Source organism: Cebidichthys violaceus, unplaced genomic scaffold (assembly GCF_023349555.1).
Source record: "Cebidichthys violaceus isolate CVI_PGR_0920_01 unplaced genomic scaffold, fCebVio1.0.p SCAF_2, whole genome shotgun sequence".
In the NCBI taxonomy this organism is placed as follows: Eukaryota; Metazoa; Chordata; class Actinopteri; order Perciformes; family Stichaeidae; genus Cebidichthys; species Cebidichthys violaceus.
The window spans coordinates 14781232-14804292 of record NW_027176372.1 but is presented as its reverse complement, the minus strand read 5'-3'; the positions used below and the strand labels follow the sequence as shown (position 1 = coordinate 14804292).

Sequence of the window (23061 nt, the reverse complement as noted above, 5' to 3'; positions counted from 1 at the left end):
CCACACAGCTACAGTGGAAAGAAAACTCATGACCCTAGGAGAGCATATACTGTATCATACTGTATATATCAGATCTGACGAAGTTAATATCTAATAACTACAGATTATAATTCAAAAATGCGGAATCCATAAAAAATACTAATAATACTGAATTATTCAAGCCATAAATGTCATGTCACTACCACGCAGCTACAGTGGAAAGAAAGCAAATCCTACTCGCCTTCATATTATTCTGAGCTCTCTCATGTTTGATTTGGTGCTGTATACGCGCTGATGGTGTTAACCACTGATGCACACCACATACATACAGAACCAGATGTTGGAAAGATTATATGCCCACACTTTGTGTTGCCAAATCCAACAGCAATCTACACCAACTGGAATTAAAATTTTTGGATCCAAATGTTTGAATCTTTATTCTTCCTGGTATAAAAGTATACGTCACATGCAGCTTTGTAATCGAAAGTTACATTTTTTTATATTCATATTCTCTTACATGATATCAAAATATACTTTTAAAATCTAAAATCAATTTTAAATTATTAGTAACCACAGGGAACGGCGAGTGGAATGAGTGAGTAGGTTTTGTTTGTGGTTTCACTTTCCTCTCTCAAAAATTCCCTTAATCACAGGAAGTACGATGAGGTATGTGTCTGAAGAGAGTATTTAAGGCGACCCTTGGTCTCTACCCCTCACAGTTCTCTTTGACTTTATTCAATCTATCTAGCTGCACTTGTTACAGCTCCTCTCTATCACCTTCATCACAGCACCAGTGTCTTCTTCACCAAAGAGGAAACCGACAATGTCCGGCATCATGAAAGTGTTTCTGCTCCTGGCTGTCATGGTCTGCATCTCTGAAGCCCAAAGTAAGTTGTAATGCTTCTTTAGCATTCACCACTCTAACATGGACAATGTGAGCTTTGTTTTATACATTTCTATATGTGTTGGTAGCTGTAAAAAGTGAAAAATTAACTGAATTGATGAAATTGTTTTTTTCTTTGTCTTTCTCTAGTGGGTCATACATCAGGAAACCTGTGTCTGTGTCAAAACGTGAGGAATAGAATTAGCTCAAGGAATGACATAAAGGACATCCAGATCTACTCAGCAACCATCTTCTGTGACAAAGTGGAGATTGTGTAAGACACACTGAAATCTTTAATTAAGATTGTGAGATCTTGCAATAATGTATCCTATTTAGAAGAGGATTATTTGCTATTTGCATTATTTGAGCTAATAGAAAGCTTCTCAAGTAAACCTCTCACACACAACACCTAGGGTGGTATTTTATTCTTTCTATCCGAGATTTATCAAAGTTTCAAATCTGGCCTCAGTTGCAGTGAAAGTTATTACGAACCTGCACATTTGAGGCACTTCTTGTCATCAATCTAACTGCCTGACTCATGTTCATCTGTTTACCTCTACTTTCCATGTCAACAGTGTCACCAGCAACAGCGGCCTTCGCTATTGCCTGAACCCCAAGTTGAAGGCAGTGCAAAAACTCATGGCTTCAATCATGTGAGTATTTTTACAGACATGAATCCGAGCCTCATCTTTAGAATAAACCGATCACCCAACTTCTAATATGAATCTTTCAGTGAATCTCCATATTACATAATGAATTACATGAGGCCCTCTCCACACTGTTGTAATGTGTCTAATGTGTGATCTTCTTTTTGGTCACTTCTAGGAAACGGGAAACCTCTTCTACAGCCAGACCAACTGAGTTCACTTCCACCACCAACACAGCTCGCGTCTGACTCTTTACCTCCTCCGATCAATATGAAGAGCAGATGACCTCTGACCCCCACAAACAAAGGCACCTTAAACGAATGCAGATGTAGTTGAATTAAACTTTTTGTCTATTTATCTTCTTTCTATACTGATGTGCACTTACAGTATGACCTCCGTTCTATTTTATTTTCTTTTATCTGTTTTTGTAAATAGATGTATGAGTTGTGAACCAAGTTTTATGCATTTTAGTAATGTCAGTGTTGTTTTTATAATAAATAAATAAAAGAAATCAAAGAAGCATTGATTCATTGTTTTTTGTTCCAGGTCTTGTTCCCTATACATCAACAGTGCTACCTTGTGGTTCAGGGCCGCCAATGCAAGAAATACAGTTTATGTGCAAATGTACATATCTCATATTAGAATGCCAAGCATTCAATATTTAATGATTTTTCTCAACACAATTAATGGGTCTTACTAGTGCTTACATGTATCAGATACCAGAGGACACCAAAGCTGCAGAGACTCTGAGATTACAGGGTGAATAACCCGCCAGCACCGAGTGTTTCTTGACTTTAAAATATTCCGGCATTTGATTGATCAAAAATCTTAATTTCAAGCATCCCATTGGAACTAAGTAGCTCAAGTTCACACTTATTTTTCTATATAGATGTAAGTTATAGTTCTCTCCATCCTCACATAATTGTCTGGTTACAAGCCTATTCCTTTCTCAGCTATAGACTATAGTGACACCATTACAGATGTGCCTGTCCCAGATATATTTGAGATACATTTGAAACTAAGGCTACAGGACTCATCACTGCACATTGTAAAATGGTCTTCACTTGCTATGCTTAGCATACAGCATTAGTATATTTCAATGTACAAGAACATTGTGACAATGCCCGAAGTTTGTATTGGCACAAAATATCTTAGATGCAGAAATTGGCTAGGCTTAAAGGTGTCTCCTGTGCAGACTGGGGGATCGGGGATCGCTCGAAAAAAGTTTTAAACAAAAGTTAACTGAAGCTTTGTTCTATAAATTGTTCTTGTTACAATTAATGACAGTTGTATCATGTGTATTGTTCATGTCTTCTGTTGATGCACATTGAAAGAGAGTATTCTGCCTTAATACTGACAGGGGCGGCTCAGATCCGTTGAGTCTCATTGGCTGTAATGCTCCACACCCATCACACACACACACACACACACACACACACACACACACACACACACACACACACACACACACACACACACACACACACAGTGGCATCCAATCCCTGGAGATTTACCCATAACAAACTTTGCCCTTTTTGACTAGCTAATCTCTATAGCTGGGTTTATTACAGCTCATTTTTCTATCATCTTCAACACAAGGGACAAGATTTTTTCCAGCAACAGTGTCATCTTGACCATACAGAAAACCGACGATGTCTGGCATATTGAAAATGTTTCTGCTCCTGGCTGTCATGGTCTGCATCTCTAAAGCCCAACGTAACGTTTGTGGGGTTTTTTGTTTTGTTCGACAGACAGAAAAAGAAATCTATATTTGATATATTTGTATATGTTTTGGTAGCTGTGAGCAAAAATATGCTCAGTGAAAAAAAAAAATCAAATTAAGTAAGTAAAATGTTTTTTTTCTTCTTTTTCTTTCTCGTACAAACACCAGCGACCAATGTACTGTGTCTGTGTCAGCATGTCAGGAATGGAATTAGCTCAAGGACTGAAATAACGGACATCCAGATCTACCCAGCTACCATCTTCTGTGACAAAGTGGAGATTGTGTAAGATATACTAAAAATGCTTGTATCTTCCTCAGCTAACTTGGCACCGTAACACCGAATGGTCTGGCCTTGCTATGGTCCTAGTGTTTTTGTTATAGATTGTTTCCCCTTTTAGTTTGAAAGTCCCCCCCTCTTGTGTTCTCTCTTGTGTTACTGCCTGCCTTTTTTGTGTTTCCTGCCTTTGTGATTATCTGCTCTGCCCTGATTTGTTCCACCTGTGTCTAATCACCCTGCTCTCATTGTGTATATCGTCTGCGTACATCTTCCGTCTCGTGCACACACATGTCGAGTCTTTAGATCAACTAAGTCACGTGTGAACTTGGATGATCCCGGCCGGGTATCCGTTGTGCCTGTGGCTCCCCACTGGGTCATGACAATGACCCAGTGGGGAGCCACAGGCTGGTGTCCCTCTTCCTAAAAGGGGCTCTGAAATTGCGTCCCCCAAGCGCCCTGAAGGCACCCTGAAGGCACTCACCCCAGTTGTTGGACACACTATGCTTGCCTCCCTTTGAACCCTTGGCACGGGCAGAGCTGAGGTGGCTGTCGGCCAAAACTGCTTTCCCCCTTGCCATCAGTTTTGCATAGCATGTAGGTGAGCCACTTGCCCTGTCGGTGAGTGATTCATGCCTGATGTGGAACTCGGATGGCTCGAATGTCACTTTTGTGGTCTAATACAGCGTTTTTTCCCAAAGGTGCTGACATGCTCATATCTCAATCAGCCTATCCAGCTTGTGCAGTTTGAGCCCCCATTAGAAGAGGGAGAGGAGAGGTCAAGGCTGCATGCCCGGTGCGGGCCCTAAGAGCATATTTTGAGGCCACTGCGTGCATACGGCGGTCAGAGCAGCTCTGTTATGGTGGTCCTAAGATGGGTTTTGCTATTTTGAAACAGCGCCTGTCCCACTGGATAGTGGAGGCCATTGCCTATGCATACAGGGCGAACAGCCGTGCTCTGCCATTTGAAGTGAAGTGCCGTTATGCCAGAAGTGTCTCCACGTCATGGAGGACATATGTGCTGCTGCCTTGTGGGCATCACCAAGCACATTCACCAGATACTACAGAGTAAAAGTTGTCACCCCCCATCCTCTGGGTGTGGTTCTTCTGCCAAGTTCCTCTGCTTCAGCTGTATGAGGTATGTACTTGGGATTCCTTGTGACTCTGTTGATATAAGTCATCCAGTGTTGAGCACTAAGGATGACACAGAAATAAAGTTACAGATGTAACTACGGTTCTATAAATCCTGGATAACCACCAGAGTTCTTAGTCTATCGGAATTTCGTGAACTCGTAAGAAGATTCTGTAGGACTGATTTCAGGGATGACACCAGAACTTGCCATTCAACCTGCCTGTCTGGTGTTCTGCATTTGGGTCTTCTTTGAACTCCTAAACTTTGATAGGTCTCAGTTGCAGTGAAAGTTATAATCACCTCTTCCTGAGGCAACAATAACATGCACATTGTAGGCACTTCTAGTCATCAATCTACCTGCATGTGTCATATTTACTTGTTTAAGAGAGTCACTTCACCTGTTTACCTCTACTTTCCATTTCAACAGTGTCACCAGCAACAGCGGCCTTCGCTATTGCCTGAACCCCAAGTTGAAGGCAGTGCAAAAACTCATGGCTTCAATCATGTGAGTATTTTTACAGACATGAATCCGAGCCTCATCTTTAAAATAAACCGACCACCCAACTTCTAATATGAATATTTCTGTGAATCTCCATATTTGTTAATGAATCACGTGATGCCTTCTCTTCACTGTTGTAATGCGTCTAATGTGTGTTCCTCCTTTCTTTTTGTGTGTGTCATTTCTAGGAAACGGGAAACCTCTACTACAGCCAGACCAACTGAATTCAATTTCACCATGTACTAAAAAGAAAAACTGTTGGAATAATATGCACATTGGTTGCACTTATTAAAATCATATTCAAAAGTCTGAATTGTTATTTGTTAAATTAACATGACTTCTTATTGCATCATATACGAAATACTTTCATGTTCAGTCAACCTAATCTGCTCTATAGGTCTCAGCCATTGAGTTGCAAAGCTTTGACTGTTTTGTTCATCAATTACACGATCATTTCAGATTTGTGAAGTATTTTGTACATCATTTTACCTGGGGCCAGATGTATAACCAATGTGTATGCCTTTTCCCACTCAAACTGGTATTTAGGCAAGGGCGTAGGTTTGCATATGGTATTGAGATGTCCCTACAAATATTTTGGGAGACCGAAATGACCCGACCAATATTTGAGCAACCTTCTCAAATAAAATTTGCATTATCTTTGGAGTGGAAAGATGCACAGCACAGAGAGAGAGAGAGAGAGAGAGAGAGAGAGAGAGAGAGAGAGAGAGAGAGGAGCAGACTGAAGAGCAGAATCACTTGATGACCGGTGCACAGTAATGCACTTCTGGTCTGCTCATCATGACCGTATAGCCAGCTGTGATGTCACCGAGATAAATCATTTCCTAAAAAGCCCACCATCTCACTTCATCTGAACGCGGCTTGATACTGACAGTCATCAATAAGAGAGTTACCTGTGGTGGTGAGGTGACTAGAGAAGGCAGAGAGTGTGAATTCTACATTGAGCTCTGTGCGCCTGACAGTACATCCATGGTCACTGCAGCAATTTTACACAAAAACCATATGAAACCTGACATCGTACTTGGTGATGTATGCACAGTAGAAGATATTATCAAAAACTGTTTTCGCTCTGTTGTGCCATTCTTAAATGCTATTTGATGTAATCTTGAATTTCTTCAACCGATGATAATTTCATCAGCTGCTCCACAGGTGACCACAAGTGTCCAGACAGAATTGAAATGTGCTTTTGGGATAGTAATGGCTCACTAGCACAAGCACAAATAACTCCTGATTTCTGGCATGTCAGTACCACACAGCTACAGTGGAAAGAAAACTCATGACCCTGGGAGGGCATATCATATATATCAGATCTAACCTGAGTTAATATCTAACAACTATGGATTATAATTCAAAAATGCAGAATCCACCAAATATTACTGATAATGTTGACTTATTCATACCATAAATGTCATGTCACTACCACGCAGCTACAGTGGAAAAAAAGCAAATCATACTCACCTTCATATTATTCCGAGCTCTCTCATGTTTGATTTGGTGCTGTATACGCGCTGATGGTGTTAACCACTGATGCACACCACATACATACAGAACCAGATGTTGGAAAGATCATATGCCCACACTTTGTGTTGCCAAATATAAAATAGTTCACACAAATCCACACTAACTAGATTTGAAATGTTATACAAATGCATTTTTGACCAAGTCTATCAGAAATGGAGGATTAGCACTCCCATGTGGTGACACTTTGCAATAGATAGATTTATTGTGTCTCCTCTTATGCATTATGGAATTCTATCATCACCAAGACATATTCAGTTCAGTTGTGTCTTTGCTTACATCCAGGAGGAAACAAATGTCACCAGCACTGTACTGTATATGACATGAGCTTTTTGTTAACTTTATATTGGAAATAAGTTGGGAAATAAAAACACGGGTGACCCAAATGCCATCATTAACTTATAAATGACTAAGATATTTTCATGAATGATTTGTACATGACATATTCTTGATGATATCAAAATAAATAGTATGCAAAATGTCCAAAAATATGTTTTTCATAGGTCATGAAACAATTTAGTCAAACAATGTGAGTATCAGTTTTCTTGCACGTGCGGCTTTACAGTCAACAAGTTACAATTTTGTTTTTGTATTGCTATTCTCTTACATGATATAAAAATATACTTTTAAATTTTAAATCTTGTTAAATTATTAGTAACCACAGGGGATGACAAGTGGAAAGAGTGAGTAGGGTAATTTTGTGGGTTTTTGAAGTTTCACTTTCCTCTCTCAAAAATTCCCTTAATCACAGGAAGTATGATGAGGTATGTGTCTGAAGAGAGTATTTAAGGCGACCCTTGGTCTCTACCCCTCACAGTTCTCTTTGACTTTATTCAATCTATCTAGCTGCACTTGTTACAGCTCCTCTCTATCACCTTCATCACAGCACCAGTGTCTTCTTCACCAAAGAGGAAACCGACAATGTCCGGCATCATGAAAGTGTTTCTGCTCCTGGCTGTCATGGTCTGCATCTCTGAAGCCCAAAGTAAGTTGTAATGCTTCTTTAGCATTCACCACTCTAACATGGACAATGTGAGCTTTGTTTTATACATTTCTATATGTGTTGGTAGCTGTAAAAAGTGAAAAATTAACTGAATTGATGAAATGATTTTTTCTTTCTCTAGTGGATCATACATCAGGAAAACTGTGTCTGTGTCAAAAAGTGAGGAATGGAATTAAAACGGGGACTAAAATAACGGACATCCAGATCTACCCAGCAACCATCTTCTGTGACAAAGTGGAGATTGTGTAAGACACACTGGATTATTTAATTAAGACTAAGAAAATGTGGTATCTTAGTGCAATAATGTGATTAGAAAAGAATGATTTGCTATTTGCACCTTCTGTGCTAATTGGAAGCTTCTCAGGAAACCTCTCACACATAACACCTAGGCTGGCATTTTAACCATTTCTATCCAATATTTATCAAAGGCACTTCTTGTCATCAATCTAACTGCCTGACTCATGTTCACCTGTTTACCTCTACTTTCCATGTCAACAGTGTCACCAGCAACAGCGGCCGTCGCTATTGCCTGAACCCCAAGTTGAAGGCAGTGCAAAAACTCATGGCTTCAATCATGTGAGTATTTTTACAGACATGAATCCGAGCCTCATCTTTAGAATAAACCGATCACCCAACTTCTAATATGAATCTTTCAGTGAATCTCCATATTACATAATGAATTACATGAGGCCCTCTCCACACTGTTGTAATGTGTCTAATGTGTGTTCTTCTTTTTGGTCACTTCTAGGAAACGGGAAACCTCTTCTACAGCCAGACCAACTGAGTTCACTTCCACCACCAACACAGCTCGCGTCTGACTCTTTACCTCCTCCGATCAATATGAAGAGCAGATGACCTCTGACCCCCACAAACAAAGGCACCTTAAACGAATGCAGATGTGAAATGAAATACACTTTTTGTCTATTTATCTTTTATTTATACTGATGTGCACTTACAGTATGACCTCCGTTCCATTTTATTTCCTTTTATCTGTTTTTGTAAATAGATGTATGTGTTGTGAACCAAGTTTTATGCATTTTGGTATTGTAATTGTTTTTTTAAATAATAAAAGCTCAAGGAAGCGTAAAAGTAAAGTGTTTGTTGTTCCCTACATCAACAGTGTCACCTTGTGGTTCAGGGCTGCAAATGCAAGAAATGCAGTTCCTGTGTCATGTCACTGATCTCACACAGAATTAGAATGCACAGCATTGAATATCAGAGGGAGTCACTCTTTAAGGCGTCTTCTAAACACACTTAGTGGTTCTTACTAGTGCTTACATGTATCAGATACCAGAGGACACCAAAGCTGCAGAGACTCTGAGATTACAGGGTGAATAACACGCCAGCACCGAGTGTTTTCTCTGACAGGGGCGGCTCAGATCATTGATTCTTATAGGCTGTAATGCTCTAACCCGTCACACAGACAGACACACACATACACACACACACACACACGCACACTGGAGTTCATTCCCAATAGATTTACCATAACCACAGTATGCCTAGCCCTAACTTTAACCAAAGCCAAGTGTATAGTCCCCAGGCGCCTGTCATGGGCAGCCCACTGCTCCCTATATACAGGGGTGGGTTAAATGCAGAGACAAATTTCCCCTTCTGGGATGAATATAGTGTATAAAATATAAAAAATATAAAAAAATAATAAAATATTTTCTATTTTCAATTTGTATTCTTACGCATAGTTTAACTACAAACCTTCCATAGTGAACTTCCTGCCCATCTGAATGTTGAAATAACACATTTAAACAGGCATTTAAACTGGCAAAAATACTTATCTGAAGTGGCTACTTACCTTACTTTAGGGTTTTTTTCCCCTGCTAGCTCATACGTCTACATCCCAGAGGCAAATATTGTATTTCTTATTCCACTACATTTATTTAATAACTTTAGTTACTTTCCAGATTGAGATTAATAATGCAAAATATCATAGTATATGACAGTTTATATTATTATATTTTGCTTTATTAATATATAATATGTACATTATAACAAAAAATATTATATAGCCTATCAAGAAGACTTTACTGATCCGTAGGGGGAATTCTACAAGCAAGCCTATACAGTGATTAACAAAAACAATCTAAATCAAATCAAATCAGCCCCACATGTACCAGCTTTAACTTTAAAGTCAATGTACACATTGATTCATTAATGATCATAATTCAATAACATAACATTATTCTGAAATAGACTATTCTGCATGATGTGCACGTTTCTGAACTTTAATATTGATGTTAATACTTTTATACTTTTACAATTTTGAAACGCATAAGGTTACTTATACCTTAATAGCTTAAGTAAAACATCTGAGTTCTTCTCCCACCACTGCTTGTTGGTATTGTTCGATAGTTCTGTATAACAGTAAGCTACTAATTTACAATGCCGTTACATCGCATCGCACGTCTTCCCAGCCGGGCTGCAGCGCTTTAAGTTTTGGATGATCACTTCCGCCTGCTCCGTTGTCGGATATGGTGCGTTCACTGGTGGACTCCTCCGCGCTCTGTTTACTCTCTGCGTGTCCAAAAGTCATGGATGAACCCACCAATGAACAAACATACGATATTTGTTCCTTCAGTCTGTCAAATCTGCGCCTCTGTAGTAAAGAAATCCCTGTCGCTGTGGAGTAATTTCAACAGGGGAGGAGAGGGAATACTGACAGGGTGAGGTAAGTTCCATTTATTGGAGCGTGCATGACAAGCTGCTGTCCTGCTTTTAAACGCTGCAAATGACTGAACAATATTTAAGGAAAGAAATGCAATGCATGTAGTTTTTGACACATCAGTCTATTAATGATTTCAGTATTTAGGTGGCCTCCCTAAAAGTAGTGTTATTTTTATTATTATTATTTTTGTTCTAGTTTACAGAATATTTTAGACATTATTCCCACACGCCCGTGGTGGGATTTAGCCGGTTCCTGTTTTGCAAGTCATTGCAACTGACTCTCCCCAGCACTGACGTGAACAACAGCAGATTTGGTGTCAGCATGTCTGCAAAGTACACTCGAAGACACTTATCTAAATCTGAAAAAGCCGAATAATGCCAGCATATAGATTTTGCAGATGGACGCCGTCTTCTCGTCATTCATTCAGCCTAAAGTGAGGAAAATGCAGGTGGATTGCAATGGAAAGTGAGCCCAGCCAAGGCTGATTGCACTGATAACAGGTTATCAGGTTCACCATGAACAAAGACGACTAATTTGAGTGGCTTACTTTGCCTTTTACACAATGAGGTATTAAAAAAAAAAAAAAAAATGACTGTAATGTAAAAACAAGTTCCATTTTATCTAACAGGCAGTATTTCCTCAATTCAAAAGGTTTCATTTCCCTGTGAATATGAGCCTGCTTTATTTCACAGTCGGGCTGTTTCTCCCTGCTTTTGGCAGAGGAGAGTCTGGTATATGAGGGTGACTTACATAAACTGATATTAATTACAGTGCTGTAACCAGACTCTTTGGTTCTATTTGGAGCAGTCCAGAAACAGGACACTATGCACTTCACACAGTCTGTTTAGTCTTTGACTTACCCATGCTTAGGCTAATAAAAACATGCATGTGACATTTATTTATTTGCCTCGCTTCTGACCGACAGCAACGTGTTGTTGGACTACACACGTTGCTTCCATAGGTGCAGGCCTTTTTCTATCTGTCTAATGACCCTGTAACACTGTGTGATGTCATGTGATGAAGGTTTGGAGCCCAAAGCTATAGGTGGACCCTCACACTGTCACGCTAAAGTCTCCTGTGGTCAGCCCTTCTGATCTGGTGTCAAAATGAGTTCACGACGGGGAGACATTCCAGGTAATGCAGGAAGAAAGATTTTGGTGTGATAATCTTAACATTTTAAAATATGTAAAAATGATTTGCTAGTTTTATGTATGTTTGAAATACTTTCTTCATATTTCCATTCTTTAGCACTTGAGTCTGGAACATCATCCGGTCTCTTTGGCGCCTTTTCGTCTCCCATTGGAATGACTCGGCGCACTGTAAGCTATGATGAGCTCATGGATGCCACCATGCATTCACCACCTCCAGACCTGACTGTCAACATGTTGTGGAACAATCCTGTCATCCCACAGCACAAGTTCAGGAAGACGGCAGAGGTACTTTCCTGTTTGTCCTGACTATCTGAACCAAATGATTTGGAAATGGTTACCTTAACAAGATGGTGTATGTATTGGCTTGTGTGAAACTTACTGAAGGTTAGGCGCATGCTTGGACACATTTGGTTCGCTCTTGTTTGTTGCGTAACTGGTTTGTAAGATAATCCTAACAGTGTAAACGTGTGTGATCAGGAAGGCAAGGTTGATGGGAAGTTTGTGACTTTTGAGGCACCATCGCCAGTCAAGACCCCAGTGCCCGTTGTGAAAGCCAAAGCCACCTCCTTAGTGAGCACACTGATGATCAGTAAGTCAACAAAAACCAACTGAACCTAAATGATGAACATTTATTTTAATTTTGATAAATATCTAGGTACTACCTGTGTGTGTTAAGACACAAATACACTAAGTTCCATTACCACATGACACAAATGGTTGCCGCCTTAAATAATCTTCAGAGGTTGCTATAATGTAGTGCAGCATCTGAAAACACTGGCTCATTTTGTCTCCACTGTTGACTGTTTGCCCATCCTCACTTAGAGCAGAACCAGGAGAGCCTCCAGAAGTTCGAGCACCAGGCAGGGCTCACTGATGCCGGGTATCATCCCCACAAGGGGCTCTCTGCTGAGGAGACACGCTTTCACCGACTGGGTGACAGCACAGTGCCAGTGAGTATGAACACATGTAGAAGCTTTGATGTGCCAAGGAGCAGTACAAAAATTACCTCTGCCCCCAATTAATAATGAATACTTGAGGGCAGCACAACTTGAATAAAAGTGAAAAGAAAAACTCCTACACACGTTCTTGCTCACTGTTAATTTAGTTTAGGCCAAAATGAAAGGTTTCAGGCCTGACTTTCATTGGATATACCTGATGATCTTGACAAACCGGCAAGCTGTGTTAAGAGGTTGTTTTTTCACTTTTATTATTTTTTTTTCTACCACGAGGGAACTCAGATTCTCATGGATTGGAGAAAATTGGTTTGGAAACGTCACATTATCACACAAGCTCTGGATATATATTTTTATGTTTACAATGCAGTGCTCTAACATCCCATGAACAGGGACAGAATGATGTATGTGTCATCAAAATATAACTTGCACAAATAGAAAAAGAAAACAAATTGGGTGTTAAATATGAACCAGTTGTAAGGATTAAGTGTTTGGCTTCTTTTTTATTTTCAAAAGTGACAGAGCTGACCCAGGAGACCCTCATGCACACAGTGTGTGGATGTTCAAAGGTTGTTTGTCTCTTTCGTCTGTATTTATACAGTTTCCCTGGCCCATTACCCAGGCTCACTTTTCAAGTCTCTCACCTGACCTACAACATTCCAAAGTTTTAAGAAGTTGAACGCACAAGAACACAATCCCTTTATGATTAGTTATTTATATTAAAAGAATAATGGCTGTGTAATTACACACAATACAAAATGAGCACGTTTTATTATAGTACATTATATGATAATACCATATTGTTTAGCAGTGTCTTGTGTTTGTGATTGCACGGAACGTCTTGGTAAACAACACATTGCGTAATCAGGTTTGTGCTGTTCCAAAGTCTGGAACTTCCGGCAGTAGTGTTGCCAGGCAACGCCCCTAAATGATTCGATTCCCTTATTTTGTCAAACGGACCAATCACCGAGCTCCTAGCAAAAGAGGCGTTTTGGAGGCCCACTGTATGTCTGTACAGGCTTTTTCTTTTGAGTTTTCGAGAAGAAAATCGTGTTAAAACAGCTAATTATGGACAAAATGAAGGAATCTGACGGACTGAAACGTCAAAGAAATTGTATCATAAAAAGGTATGTTTATTAATTGTGTTTAGCTTTAGCTATTTGTACAGTCCGACCGGAAAGCAGGCCGTTAGCAAAGCAACATTGTAGGCTAACGTTAACTAGCAAAGCTAACATTCGAGCTAACCTGTGAACGCAAACTAACACTAGATGAAGCTAACGTGAAATCCTTCGTAACATTTACGCTACATCTCCTCACGCTAACAAAGAAAGGGGCAAATAATGTTTTTGTCACGGAAACCGTCATATCATTATCTAGCTTCACTGGTCTCCCGAGGAGAACTAGCTGTAGTTTGGGCCCCTCATGTATTATAATGTAAGGTAACTGATATGAGACACACTGGCACGAGTTGAACTTGCCATCACATTTGCTAACGCTAGATAATAACATATTCCACACTTGCCCCACCTCAAGTGATGTCATTAAGTGTTAATATAATTTAGTTGTATCTGTAATAAAGTTAACCTCCATCCCTTTCATAACATGAGAAGCACGGATTCTTGCTGGGAACGTGTGTGTTTTTTTTGTGGCTTTTCTCTGTCTCCATTGCCCCAACATTTTATAAATCACACAACAGTTTCATCTGCCAAAATATTGTTGAGTCCTTATTTTGACTATTTTGGTTGAGGTCCAGCAGCGATGGAGCGGTGATACTAACCCAAATAATACACAGGTGATAAAAAGCCACGGGGGCGCCTTGTTGTTAATTTTCACGATTGCCACGGCTCTGCGCACAGTGCATCAAACTTCTGTGTGTCTCCCCTATCTCTCTTCTCTCACCCACACCTCATGGTCACAGCCGGTCATATGCTCAGAGGATCTGTGACGCACTTTAAAAAAAAATTTTTGGTCAGCAGGTCCAGAAAAACACTGCTGACCTTTTTCATTGTGTAATCATGGAGTGTTTGCTCTTAACTCAGACCAATGCTCTGTCTCTGACACACGCGCCACAAATATGGGCATGTTAGTCTAACATGGGCAAGAGGGAAAAAGTGTACATGAAATGAAAAACTATCCAGCCATGGATAGTTTTTAAACTTTCAACTTTAAATAATCACTTTGTAATGTACAGTGTGATTCTGGATAAGTAGTGGGGAATCTCTTCAGTATTTGTGTTTCATTGCTTGCTTTTTCTGTCTTTTGCAGAAGTTGAGAATGCCAAGCGGGGACTTCAAGGAGGACAGGTGTACAACATCAACACAATCCACCCCAAGTGTCACCCCTTCTGTCACCCCCTGTGTCACCCCCTGTGTCACCCCCAGTGTTACTCCCCACTCATCACCGGCTCTTAGTCGCAGGTAGGCATCATGCTGCTCTTATTGTTATTTAATCTAAACACAGATCCAAAATGTTATCTAAAAATGGATGGAACCGGAACCGCTAATCTTGGCATGCTTCATTTTCTCAACATGGCTCATATTGTGTGCCATATGGCATATCCTTCTCATGTTTGACTTCATGTCCATGGCTTGCTTTTGCTTGGCGGGAATACAGGAACTGGTTCCAGCTGAGTCCTGCGCATTTTCTTGCCACCCCGGAGCTTAATTGTCCCAACCCCAGCACAGACATGGGAGGAAATGAGGGTGGTGGTGGAGGAGGAGGCGGAACAGAGAGGTGGAGCTTCTTTGGAACTCGACCCGTGGTACAGAAGTCCCCCACTGACCCAGGCTGTGAAACCAGCACAGGTGAGAGATTTATACCCAGTCTAACCTTGGATCTTGTGTATTACAGTATGAATGCATAATAGATGTGATAGGCTCTCATAGCAGGTTGAACCCTATGGCCCCGTGTTTATTCTTTGAATGCAATAATACTGGTTCTACTGCCTCAGATGATTTTCCAGTGTCAGAGTGGGGCGATGTTCCTCACAATCTGTGATCCAAATATAATTAAAAGGGTTTGCCCCCCACCCAAAAGACACAAGCTGGGACCCTCTTATCACATATAATACAAACAATAAATCGTTTTCTGGGGCCATTTCTGAACACACCTGGGTGTGGATTAGTGGTTTACTTTTTATGCCTCCATGCTGGGGACATTATGTGTTCATGTTTATCCATCCATACGTACAGTACATCCATACGTACAGTACATCCATCCAATGATCTCTCAGGAACACCAGGAGGGAATTTCTTCAAATTTTGGCACAAACGTCTGCTTGGATGAACTGATTAGAATTTGGTGGTAAAAGGTCCCGGTGACCTCACGCCTGACCCATTCCTCCATAACGCGATATCTCAACAACGACTTGAGGGAATTTCATCAAATTTGGCAAAAACATCCAAAGTGAACTTTGCTGAATTTTAATTATTACAATTTCACACATGTCTAATCGGATAAAAGTGATGACATTTTGGACAGACATGGATGCAGCCTGCTGGCGGAGCCAAATAATACTAGTACAGAATACTAGTTTGACCTGAAACCACACCTAACAGTCAGGAAGAACCAGATTTTGAGTGGGGACTAAAGTTGGTCTTTAAATTCATGACACTAAAGCTGCTCACTGTTTATAACTGCTAGATTCAGGTCAATAATGTCAACGTTTTTCACTTTCTCCTCTCTCCTTCAGGCTTCTCACTGCAGTCCTATTTTGGCATGCAGAAGTCCTCTACCATGGATGGCACCAACACCCAGGTCAACTTCAAGGTGGACGACCCCGCCAGTTTCATGCCCCCCAAGATTGACATCTCGGGTATTGAGGCCAAGCAGGCACCCACACGGCCGCACAAACTTAAACCTCGGGACATGAATGTTTTAACACCCTCAGGCTTCTGAAGACGGACCCGCTGTGTAGTAACACCTCTGTACCATATCTTCAATAGTTTTCTTTTTCTCCGACTGGTTTGCTCACTTGCTTTCTTATCTTCCACTGTCCCGTCTGCCTCCCTGAAAACTCACTGAGGCTGAGAGGTAAGAAGACCACCATGTAGTGTTAGCTCACCAGCCCCAGAGACAAGCCCGCACTGTTCCTCCTCCCAGCGGACCTACTCTGATGGATTTCCATCTGCTATTAGTCCACACCGTCCCCTTCCTATCTCCTCCAGCTCATTAGTCCAAATAAAACACCATATGAAGTCATTTCATTTGTCATCCCTAGAGGTAGTATTGCTTCGTAGTATTATTGTTGTTCTGTGACATAATGGGTGCATTGACATGCATTGCCTTGCTGTCCTTGTTCAATTGTCAGTGATGGCATGAGATTGAATTTGTTGAAATATTTTGTCAGTCCTTTTGCTCTAGCTAATCACTTTTGCATTGCCTCTCATAAAACTGACCAGCTATTTCAATTAATAATGCTCCGTTGCCTCATTTCTTTTCTTTCATTTTGAATAAGCACACGGATTTGTAGTTGTGTAGTCCTTTCCTCTGTTAGCATGCTGAGTATAGTGTGGGATGACTGATATGTGCCTAGACTTGCAGCATGTTAGCTTTATTGCGTTCTTGCCATCAAAGTTTTATTATTGAATGAAAGCATCTTATTTTGCTTTGTGAGAGTATGACTGACCTGAAGTGAATTTTTTATTTTTTTTTAAATAATTATTTCAACTAATTCAACATTGATAATTCTATATAGCGGTGGATTGGGTTTATCACATTTTTATATGCGTCACAAAATTGTTTGAACATGCTATGAAAACACAAAGCATTGAAGTGGAACAATTTTCTATTTTGCATTTCCTGAGTCGCAATATAAGAATCCCTGCTGTTTTATTTGAAAAAGTTGATGAATTCCAGTAAGTAAATGCACAAGGGAAATGGTCTCCCACTTACATCTGTAAATAAATCTGATAATAACAAGCAAAATGGTTCTCTGGTTCTTTTCTCAATGCAAACATATGGAAATATAAATACATGGAGCCTGGACAAGCACCCCACTCCTTTTAGTATATTTTTCACTTATTGTTTTATCTAGTGCACACTAATTTATAAATTAATTATATTTGTATTCACAGCATTGTGCATATTTTTTTTAAAGAAAGACAATTTGTGATTGACGCATGCTGTATCGTAGAAGTTGTGTCTCCAAAGAAGTGTGTTCCGATCGACCAATTTACAGTTCTGAGTGTCACACAGGATGTCTCTTTTTGTGTTTTTTTGTTGCTTTGTAAATCAAACTACAGCTGAATGTCAACGTACAGCCTCATAATTAGACAGAGCAACCATTTTCTTTCACTTATATTTCAATCTGTCAGAATCGCTAAACAAATCGGGGCTTTTGGCAGGAATTCCAAACAGGCGTTCTTTTTGCATTTTGTTAATTCTATGCCATGGATCAAAGTAGCAATCATATGCCAGTTGATAAAAAAGATTAACTGACACTCACCTAAATTTTCTGTTGCCATGATATCAACATATAAGGTGAAATTTGACCCCGTTGGCGACAATATGCAAGGATTTTACACCAGTCTTGAGCTACAGTCTTTGGCCAGAAGGTGGTGCAATAAGCTTAGAATAATACATTTTATACTCATTAGTTTGACTTCTATGTTTCATTGTCTTTTATATTACCCAGAACCCAAAGAACAGGAGCGTTTATTCTGGAATCAGATATATAAACTTACCATGATATCATTTTATACCCAAATGAAAAGTGTGATAGATAATGAGGGAAATTAAACATGAAGGGCAGAAGTGAGAAGATTCAGGAGAAAAGCAGTTCCCTCTGTTGTCTAGTCCATCAGACCCTCTGCTGTGTACACATTGATTTAATTAGTCTTGTTCTACTGTTAGTAGGGATATTGATTTTATTGTAGCAGCAATTTCAGGATATTGTCAACGATACTGAGCATTATTAACTACCCAATCTCTGCTCTCTATGTCAAAGCTAACACACAGGCCATTCGACAATGAGCCAGCAGCGAGAAACAGCAGAGAGCAGACTCCCTCCCAGTTGGCTCAGCCATGAAGTGGAAAGGTTTACAGCCTTGTTAAAGTCCTAAGCAGTTATTGTCTGGTGTTCTGATAGTGTGTGTGTGTGTGTGTGTGCGTGTGTGTGTGTGTGTGTGTGTGTGTGTGTGTGTGTGTGTGTGTGTGTGTAGTGTGTGTGTGTGTGTAGTAGCAGCAGCCTTATTACAGGGTGTGTCTATTGCCCTTGTTATAGTTCTTACAGAGACACACCAGGATGCACATACTGTACAGGATATTTATATTGCATGTTGACTCATTTATTAAAATATCAATGACAGCCTTCCTTCAGTTTAAATGCTGTCGTTCTAACAGAAGCAAGGCCTCAACTTGAGCTAATCACTTTCGTTCTCATCAACTTTAAACGTCAACTGTCATTTTATTCTGAAATTACCTTGAACCCCTAAAGGGAACCCTCCTTTCCTTAATTACAGGCTGTTGAGTGTCCACGTCTGGTTTTTCAGCTGGTGCAACAGGAGCAAAGGTGAACATCAAGTGGGACAGGCGAGTGCAGACAAAGAGCTTTCACTCAGAAGCTGGATACACAGACACAAAAAGAAAGGCAGGAAGAAGGGTGAAGAAAGTGCAGTCTTGGAAAAAGAAGATTTGGTGTAAAAGTTTGGTATAAGTACAAACACAGACGGAGATGGGCCTGTTCAATCTTGGGACACATAAAACACATGCAGCAGTAAAGCAAAGGCAAGAGCAACAGTGGGTGGGGGAGTCTGAAAGTGAGAGAAACAAAGCAAAGGGTGGAGTGCCCCAGCTTAAATGACATAATACAGATGGCTCTCTCTCTCTGGGTCCGACATGACGTGGTTGCGTAGCCCCCCTCCCCCCTCCCCCTTCCCCCTTCTCGGCTCCCCTCCTCCACCTCTGCTCCGATCCCACACAAATCATTGAGCTCACTCCCAGATGTGCAACGGCAAGCACCACCCCGACAGAGTGACCACGGACCAAAACAAACACCAGGGTCTCTTCTGCAATCTGACACGACACATTCACTTACTCATCTATATTACCAAAAACTGGTCTGACCAAATTACTTCCATAACAACCTCAAAACAATTAGTTACACGCTATGGGCTACACCCCTATGACACAACTTAGACTTGCCAGTCTGGCCAAGATACCATGCATGGAAACAATGTAAGTGCCAGTTTTTTAAGAGAAACAGCAAAAAAAATTCAAGATCCTGCTCCAGTGATCCAGGTGTACATGTGTTAGTGATACCATGTTTTGGAAAACCTAGTCTAAATGTGATCTGTATAAAGGTCAACTTTGAGGAGGACTATGTGTACTTTCATCTAATACATGAAGGAGTGGTAGGAGCACTTTATGTCACGGCGACTCCAGGAATATGTGGGGAAATCCTCCCACCAGCTCGATTCAATTACAGGGATTTTGTAATAAACAGATATTGGGCTTCTGATATCTGACCTACACAGAGTCTTTGTCCTCAAGTGGTAATAAACTCTTTTAAAGGCTGTTTTCTCTGTCAGCCGTTCATGAGATGTTACTAAGTTAAGAGGAAAGTCGAGATGTATTTCCTACGTTTCAACAACGAAAGCTGCTGTGATAACATAATGATAAAATACCATACTTCTGGAATTACATTTAATTTATTGCTGCCAACTTATACACTACGTTTGATCTTATTCATGAAACTCAAAACTTGTTTGTGTAAGCGTCACCAACCACAGCAACGAGTAATGCAGTGTTTTTCAGAAGCAATCTAGTTCTTTTTCACCAAGACAAGAACACCATGGTGACAAAACTTATCAAGGGATTTGAAGGGGGTCCTTTCTGACGTCTGCTGCTGGGCGGGTCCTCTGTTGTATGTAACCCCATGTGACTCCAGAACCACATCTGCGGCTGATTCATGGTGAGCTGGCCCGGACGTGAACCCGCCAAGCTGAGAGGAGACTGGGGCAGGGTAGCTGATGGCTGTCTTCAGGTACTGTGTCCTGTGAAAGTAAGCATCAATCATGCCCACTCGCAGGGGATATGGTTAGAGTGTTACAGCTACTAACACAGATGTGGATAACACACAAATCAAATCAGTGCGCCAATGTTACGCAATAACAAATCGCTGTACCTCATAAATTGTGAAGACGTGACCTCTGTTGCAGCATCTCCGTGTCCCGAAAGACACCCTTGCAGAAAATGAGTGCAGCTACAATGTGTAGGGAATGTATGTGGGGGATGCAAGCTTCTGAGCAGCAGAGTAAATACTGGTGTGAGACATGTGAAGTCTCACAATGTCGACAAATTGTATAGATCGTATGTTTTACTAAAAATAATGTCAGATTTCTTGTAGCTCTTGACTTGGTTCTCTTTCCTACTGATCTGAAACTATCAGAGGTTTGTTGACATTTGTATCCTGCTGGAAAAAAAATGAAAAATGTCAATGAAAAACTACAGAAAACTGAACTGAACAACTGATGTGAAAACCCTAACTTATTCTTTTTTAAGGTCCTCCATTTCAGACAACAGGGAAACAGTACAATGTGTTTGTATAGCAGTTTGAGTTTGTCGTTCTGTTTCCCATCTTTTGCTTTGTTTGTGTATTCTTGTATATATATTTAACTACAATGTTACCAGTTTTGCATAACCCAGTCTCCGTCAGGCTGTGTGTCTCTGTTCATCAGGCATTCTCCTGCCATCCCCCACTGAGAAGCAGAGTGTAATGTTGGGCCCTCCTGTACTGGCCCCCAGGCCCTAACATGAAGCAGATGTGGGAGGGGAGATCCCCTACAACAAGGTCTTAACAGTCAGCTGGAGCTCACTAGAGCCACATCCGGTTGATGCACTCACTGGTGTCTAATGCTGAAAGAGAAACTACAAGAAAGCTTTTAGCTCTACCACACACCACTTCCAGAGCTCTGTATGTGTGTGTTTGTAATTGAAAGTGAAACATGTACATGTGTGAGATGATTCATTTCTTGGCTGTGCTGTTTGAATTTAATTCCCAGGAGAGGTGTTGTGCACTTGGCCAAAGTACGTAAAATGTTCCTTATCCAAATCACAATTTGGCTATTGACCCTTTTTTTATAGCATCATATAAGCGGATGTAATTATCATTATGTTATAAAAATGTTAACATAAACTCTCAATGTGGTTCACAGTTGAAATATCCCTACCCTTATTTAACCTCAAATATGCAACGACTGTTGACAACATCCTAGTTTTGTTTTCACCTTGTGAGTCCGTGGACAGATTCTTCCACCACGATAGCGTCACAACCCCGTGAGATGCAGTGATGAAACTTAGCAGATGTGTATTTGAGATCAAAATGAAGGCTGAGTTTGAGGATGGGTGTACTACGAACCAGGGTACCAGAAGTAGGGCGGTGCGAAGTGGGGACCATTGTATTTTCCCCGGCCCGATTTGGCATCTCTACCGGCGTGATTCCATCTCAAGATGGTCTCTATAGTGTATTACTTTTATTTAGTGAAATATGGAAAATAAATCAATGTTGGTTTGTTTCAATGTGATGCAGGTGTCAGAAGTTATCAGACTGCGATTGCTGTCAATTTTGGGGTGTCACCCACAATAAAATCAAATCATAATAACAACACACATAACAAACTAGACAGCAGAAGTTAAAGGTTTAAGGTTAAAAGTGAGGACAATTTAAAATGGTCAAACTCCCTGAAATTGCGTGATTATCTGTGTCAAAACCTTTCAGTTTGCCCATCATTTCATATCTTCATACTACTTAAGGAACCTTTGATCTCTTGGGTGGATCTCATTATATTGGATTGTCATAAGATTAATCCTTTAAACCAGGAGAGGAATGCAATTCTTTGGCCTCTGTCACTGATTCTCACTGACGCACAGCCACAGTACACCTGAACACATGTCATAGTTCAAAGAAAGATAATTACATGTATAATATCTTTATAGAGTGCACATGTGAATACATGCACACTATATGTAAAAACACAGTAATATTGAAATTAAGCGTTTTGTGAAGCATTGGGAATACTGGCAATACAGTCTAAAACCAATATGAAACTGTACTCTTTCATACACACAACAGGCTGTTTACAATGGTCCATCACTGTTCTCCATCATGATCACATATAGGCTGATGTGGTTTGGACAAAGCGAGGTGAGGCGTGTGACTTGGCAGGACGCTAACACATTCCTCAAGCAGAGATGTGGACCAAGAGAAACACACATCCGCCCATTTCATACTTCTCTGATTCGTGTTTTGTGACTCTTTTTCATTTTTATAGGTCTTCCTGCCTACACACACTGTCTCACACACTTTATCACCGACTATCTCCTTCCATCCACTTAACCCATCCAACTAAGATACAGACAGAGACTGAGATAAGCAGTGTCTCCATGTCTGACTCTCACTGACATCTCTCATATGTTTTTTTAAAATGTGAACTACAGTTCTTCTACAGTGGTTTAAATAGATAATTAAACTTCCAGTTCATCTTTATATTTCCCTCAGTATCTGTCTCATGAAAATGCACTTGTTACACACATGCAAATGATCCATAAAACCTGTCCAAGTCAATAACTTTCTATCATTCATTTCTGCTCTAAATGTTGCC

The 23061-nt window shown here is 40.4% G+C and overlaps 4 protein-coding genes across 5 annotated transcripts; all 4 read left to right on the top strand.

Annotated features, from left to right (window-relative positions):
- The first annotated feature begins 704 nt into the window (after window positions 1–704).
- LOC137875899 (C-X-C motif chemokine 10-like) lies at window positions 705–2014 on the top strand. The gene is made up of 4 exons (XM_068715413.1): window positions 705–866; window positions 1013–1136; window positions 1438–1515; window positions 1688–2014. The coding sequence occupies exons 1-4, from the start codon at window positions 803–805 to the stop codon at window positions 1755–1757; spliced, it is 336 nt and encodes a 111-aa protein (XP_068571514.1). The 5' UTR covers window positions 705–802; the 3' UTR covers window positions 1758–2014.
- A 992-nt stretch (window positions 2015–3006) lies between these two features.
- On the top strand, window positions 3007–5446 carry LOC137875429 (C-X-C motif chemokine 10-like). The gene is made up of 4 exons (XM_068714638.1): window positions 3007–3225; window positions 3401–3515; window positions 5066–5143; window positions 5326–5446. Exons 1-4 carry the CDS (start codon window positions 3162–3164, stop codon window positions 5381–5383), a joined length of 315 nt encoding a protein of 104 aa, XP_068570739.1. The 5' UTR covers window positions 3007–3161; the 3' UTR covers window positions 5384–5446.
- A 2050-nt stretch (window positions 5447–7496) lies between these two features.
- Window positions 7497–8770, top strand: LOC137875898 (C-X-C motif chemokine 10-like). The gene is made up of 4 exons (XM_068715412.1): window positions 7497–7658; window positions 7798–7921; window positions 8175–8252; window positions 8425–8770. The coding sequence occupies exons 1-4, from the start codon at window positions 7595–7597 to the stop codon at window positions 8492–8494; spliced, it is 336 nt and encodes a 111-aa protein (XP_068571513.1). The 5' UTR covers window positions 7497–7594; the 3' UTR covers window positions 8495–8770.
- A 1379-nt stretch (window positions 8771–10149) lies between these two features.
- Window positions 10150–17386, top strand: LOC137875428 (putative monooxygenase p33MONOX). 2 transcript variants are annotated; one of them, XM_068714637.1, is made up of 8 exons: window positions 10150–10354; window positions 11380–11490; window positions 11605–11792; window positions 11985–12096; window positions 12330–12457; window positions 14726–14877; window positions 15074–15264; window positions 16152–17386. In XM_068714637.1, the coding sequence occupies exons 2-8, from the start codon at window positions 11463–11465 to the stop codon at window positions 16355–16357; spliced, it is 1005 nt and encodes a 334-aa protein (XP_068570738.1). In that variant the 5' UTR covers window positions 10150–10354; window positions 11380–11462; the 3' UTR covers window positions 16358–17386. The 2 variants fall into 2 exon arrangements, with proteins under 2 accessions (XP_068570738.1, XP_068570737.1); XM_068714636.1 differs by having other exon boundaries at window positions 10150–10359.
- The last annotated feature ends 5675 nt before the right edge of the window (window positions 17387–23061 follow it).

Bases quoted from the DNA above. Each gene is read 5' to 3' on its own strand.
- LOC137875899 (XM_068715413.1), top strand. From the start codon at position 803: ATGTCCGGCATCATGAAAGTGTTTCTGCTCCTGGCTGTCATGGTCTGC. The intron at 1,137-1,437 runs GTAAGACACACT...CCATGTCAACAG, and splicing joins TGTGACAAAGTGGAGATTGT to TGTCACCAGCAACAGCGGCC. The intron at 1,516-1,687 runs GTGAGTATTTTT...GGTCACTTCTAG, and splicing joins AAACTCATGGCTTCAATCAT to GAAACGGGAAACCTCTTCTA.
- LOC137875429 (XM_068714638.1), top strand. From the start codon at position 3,162: ATGTCTGGCATATTGAAAATGTTTCTGCTCCTGGCTGTCATGGTCTGC. The intron at 3,516-5,065 runs GTAAGATATACT...CCATTTCAACAG, and splicing joins TGTGACAAAGTGGAGATTGT to TGTCACCAGCAACAGCGGCC. The intron at 5,144-5,325 runs GTGAGTATTTTT...TGTCATTTCTAG, and splicing joins AAACTCATGGCTTCAATCAT to GAAACGGGAAACCTCTACTA.
- LOC137875898 (XM_068715412.1), top strand. From the start codon at position 7,595: ATGTCCGGCATCATGAAAGTGTTTCTGCTCCTGGCTGTCATGGTCTGC. The intron at 7,659-7,797 runs GTAAGTTGTAAT...TTCTTTCTCTAG, and splicing joins CTGCATCTCTGAAGCCCAAA to TGGATCATACATCAGGAAAA. The intron at 8,253-8,424 runs GTGAGTATTTTT...GGTCACTTCTAG, and splicing joins AAACTCATGGCTTCAATCAT to GAAACGGGAAACCTCTTCTA.
- LOC137875428 (XM_068714637.1), top strand. From the start codon at position 11,463: ATGAGTTCACGACGGGGAGACATTCCAG. The intron at 11,491-11,604 runs GTAATGCAGGAA...TCCATTCTTTAG, and splicing joins ACGACGGGGAGACATTCCAG to CACTTGAGTCTGGAACATCA. The intron at 15,265-16,151 runs GTGAGAGATTTA...TCTCTCCTTCAG, and splicing joins AGGCTGTGAAACCAGCACAG to GCTTCTCACTGCAGTCCTAT.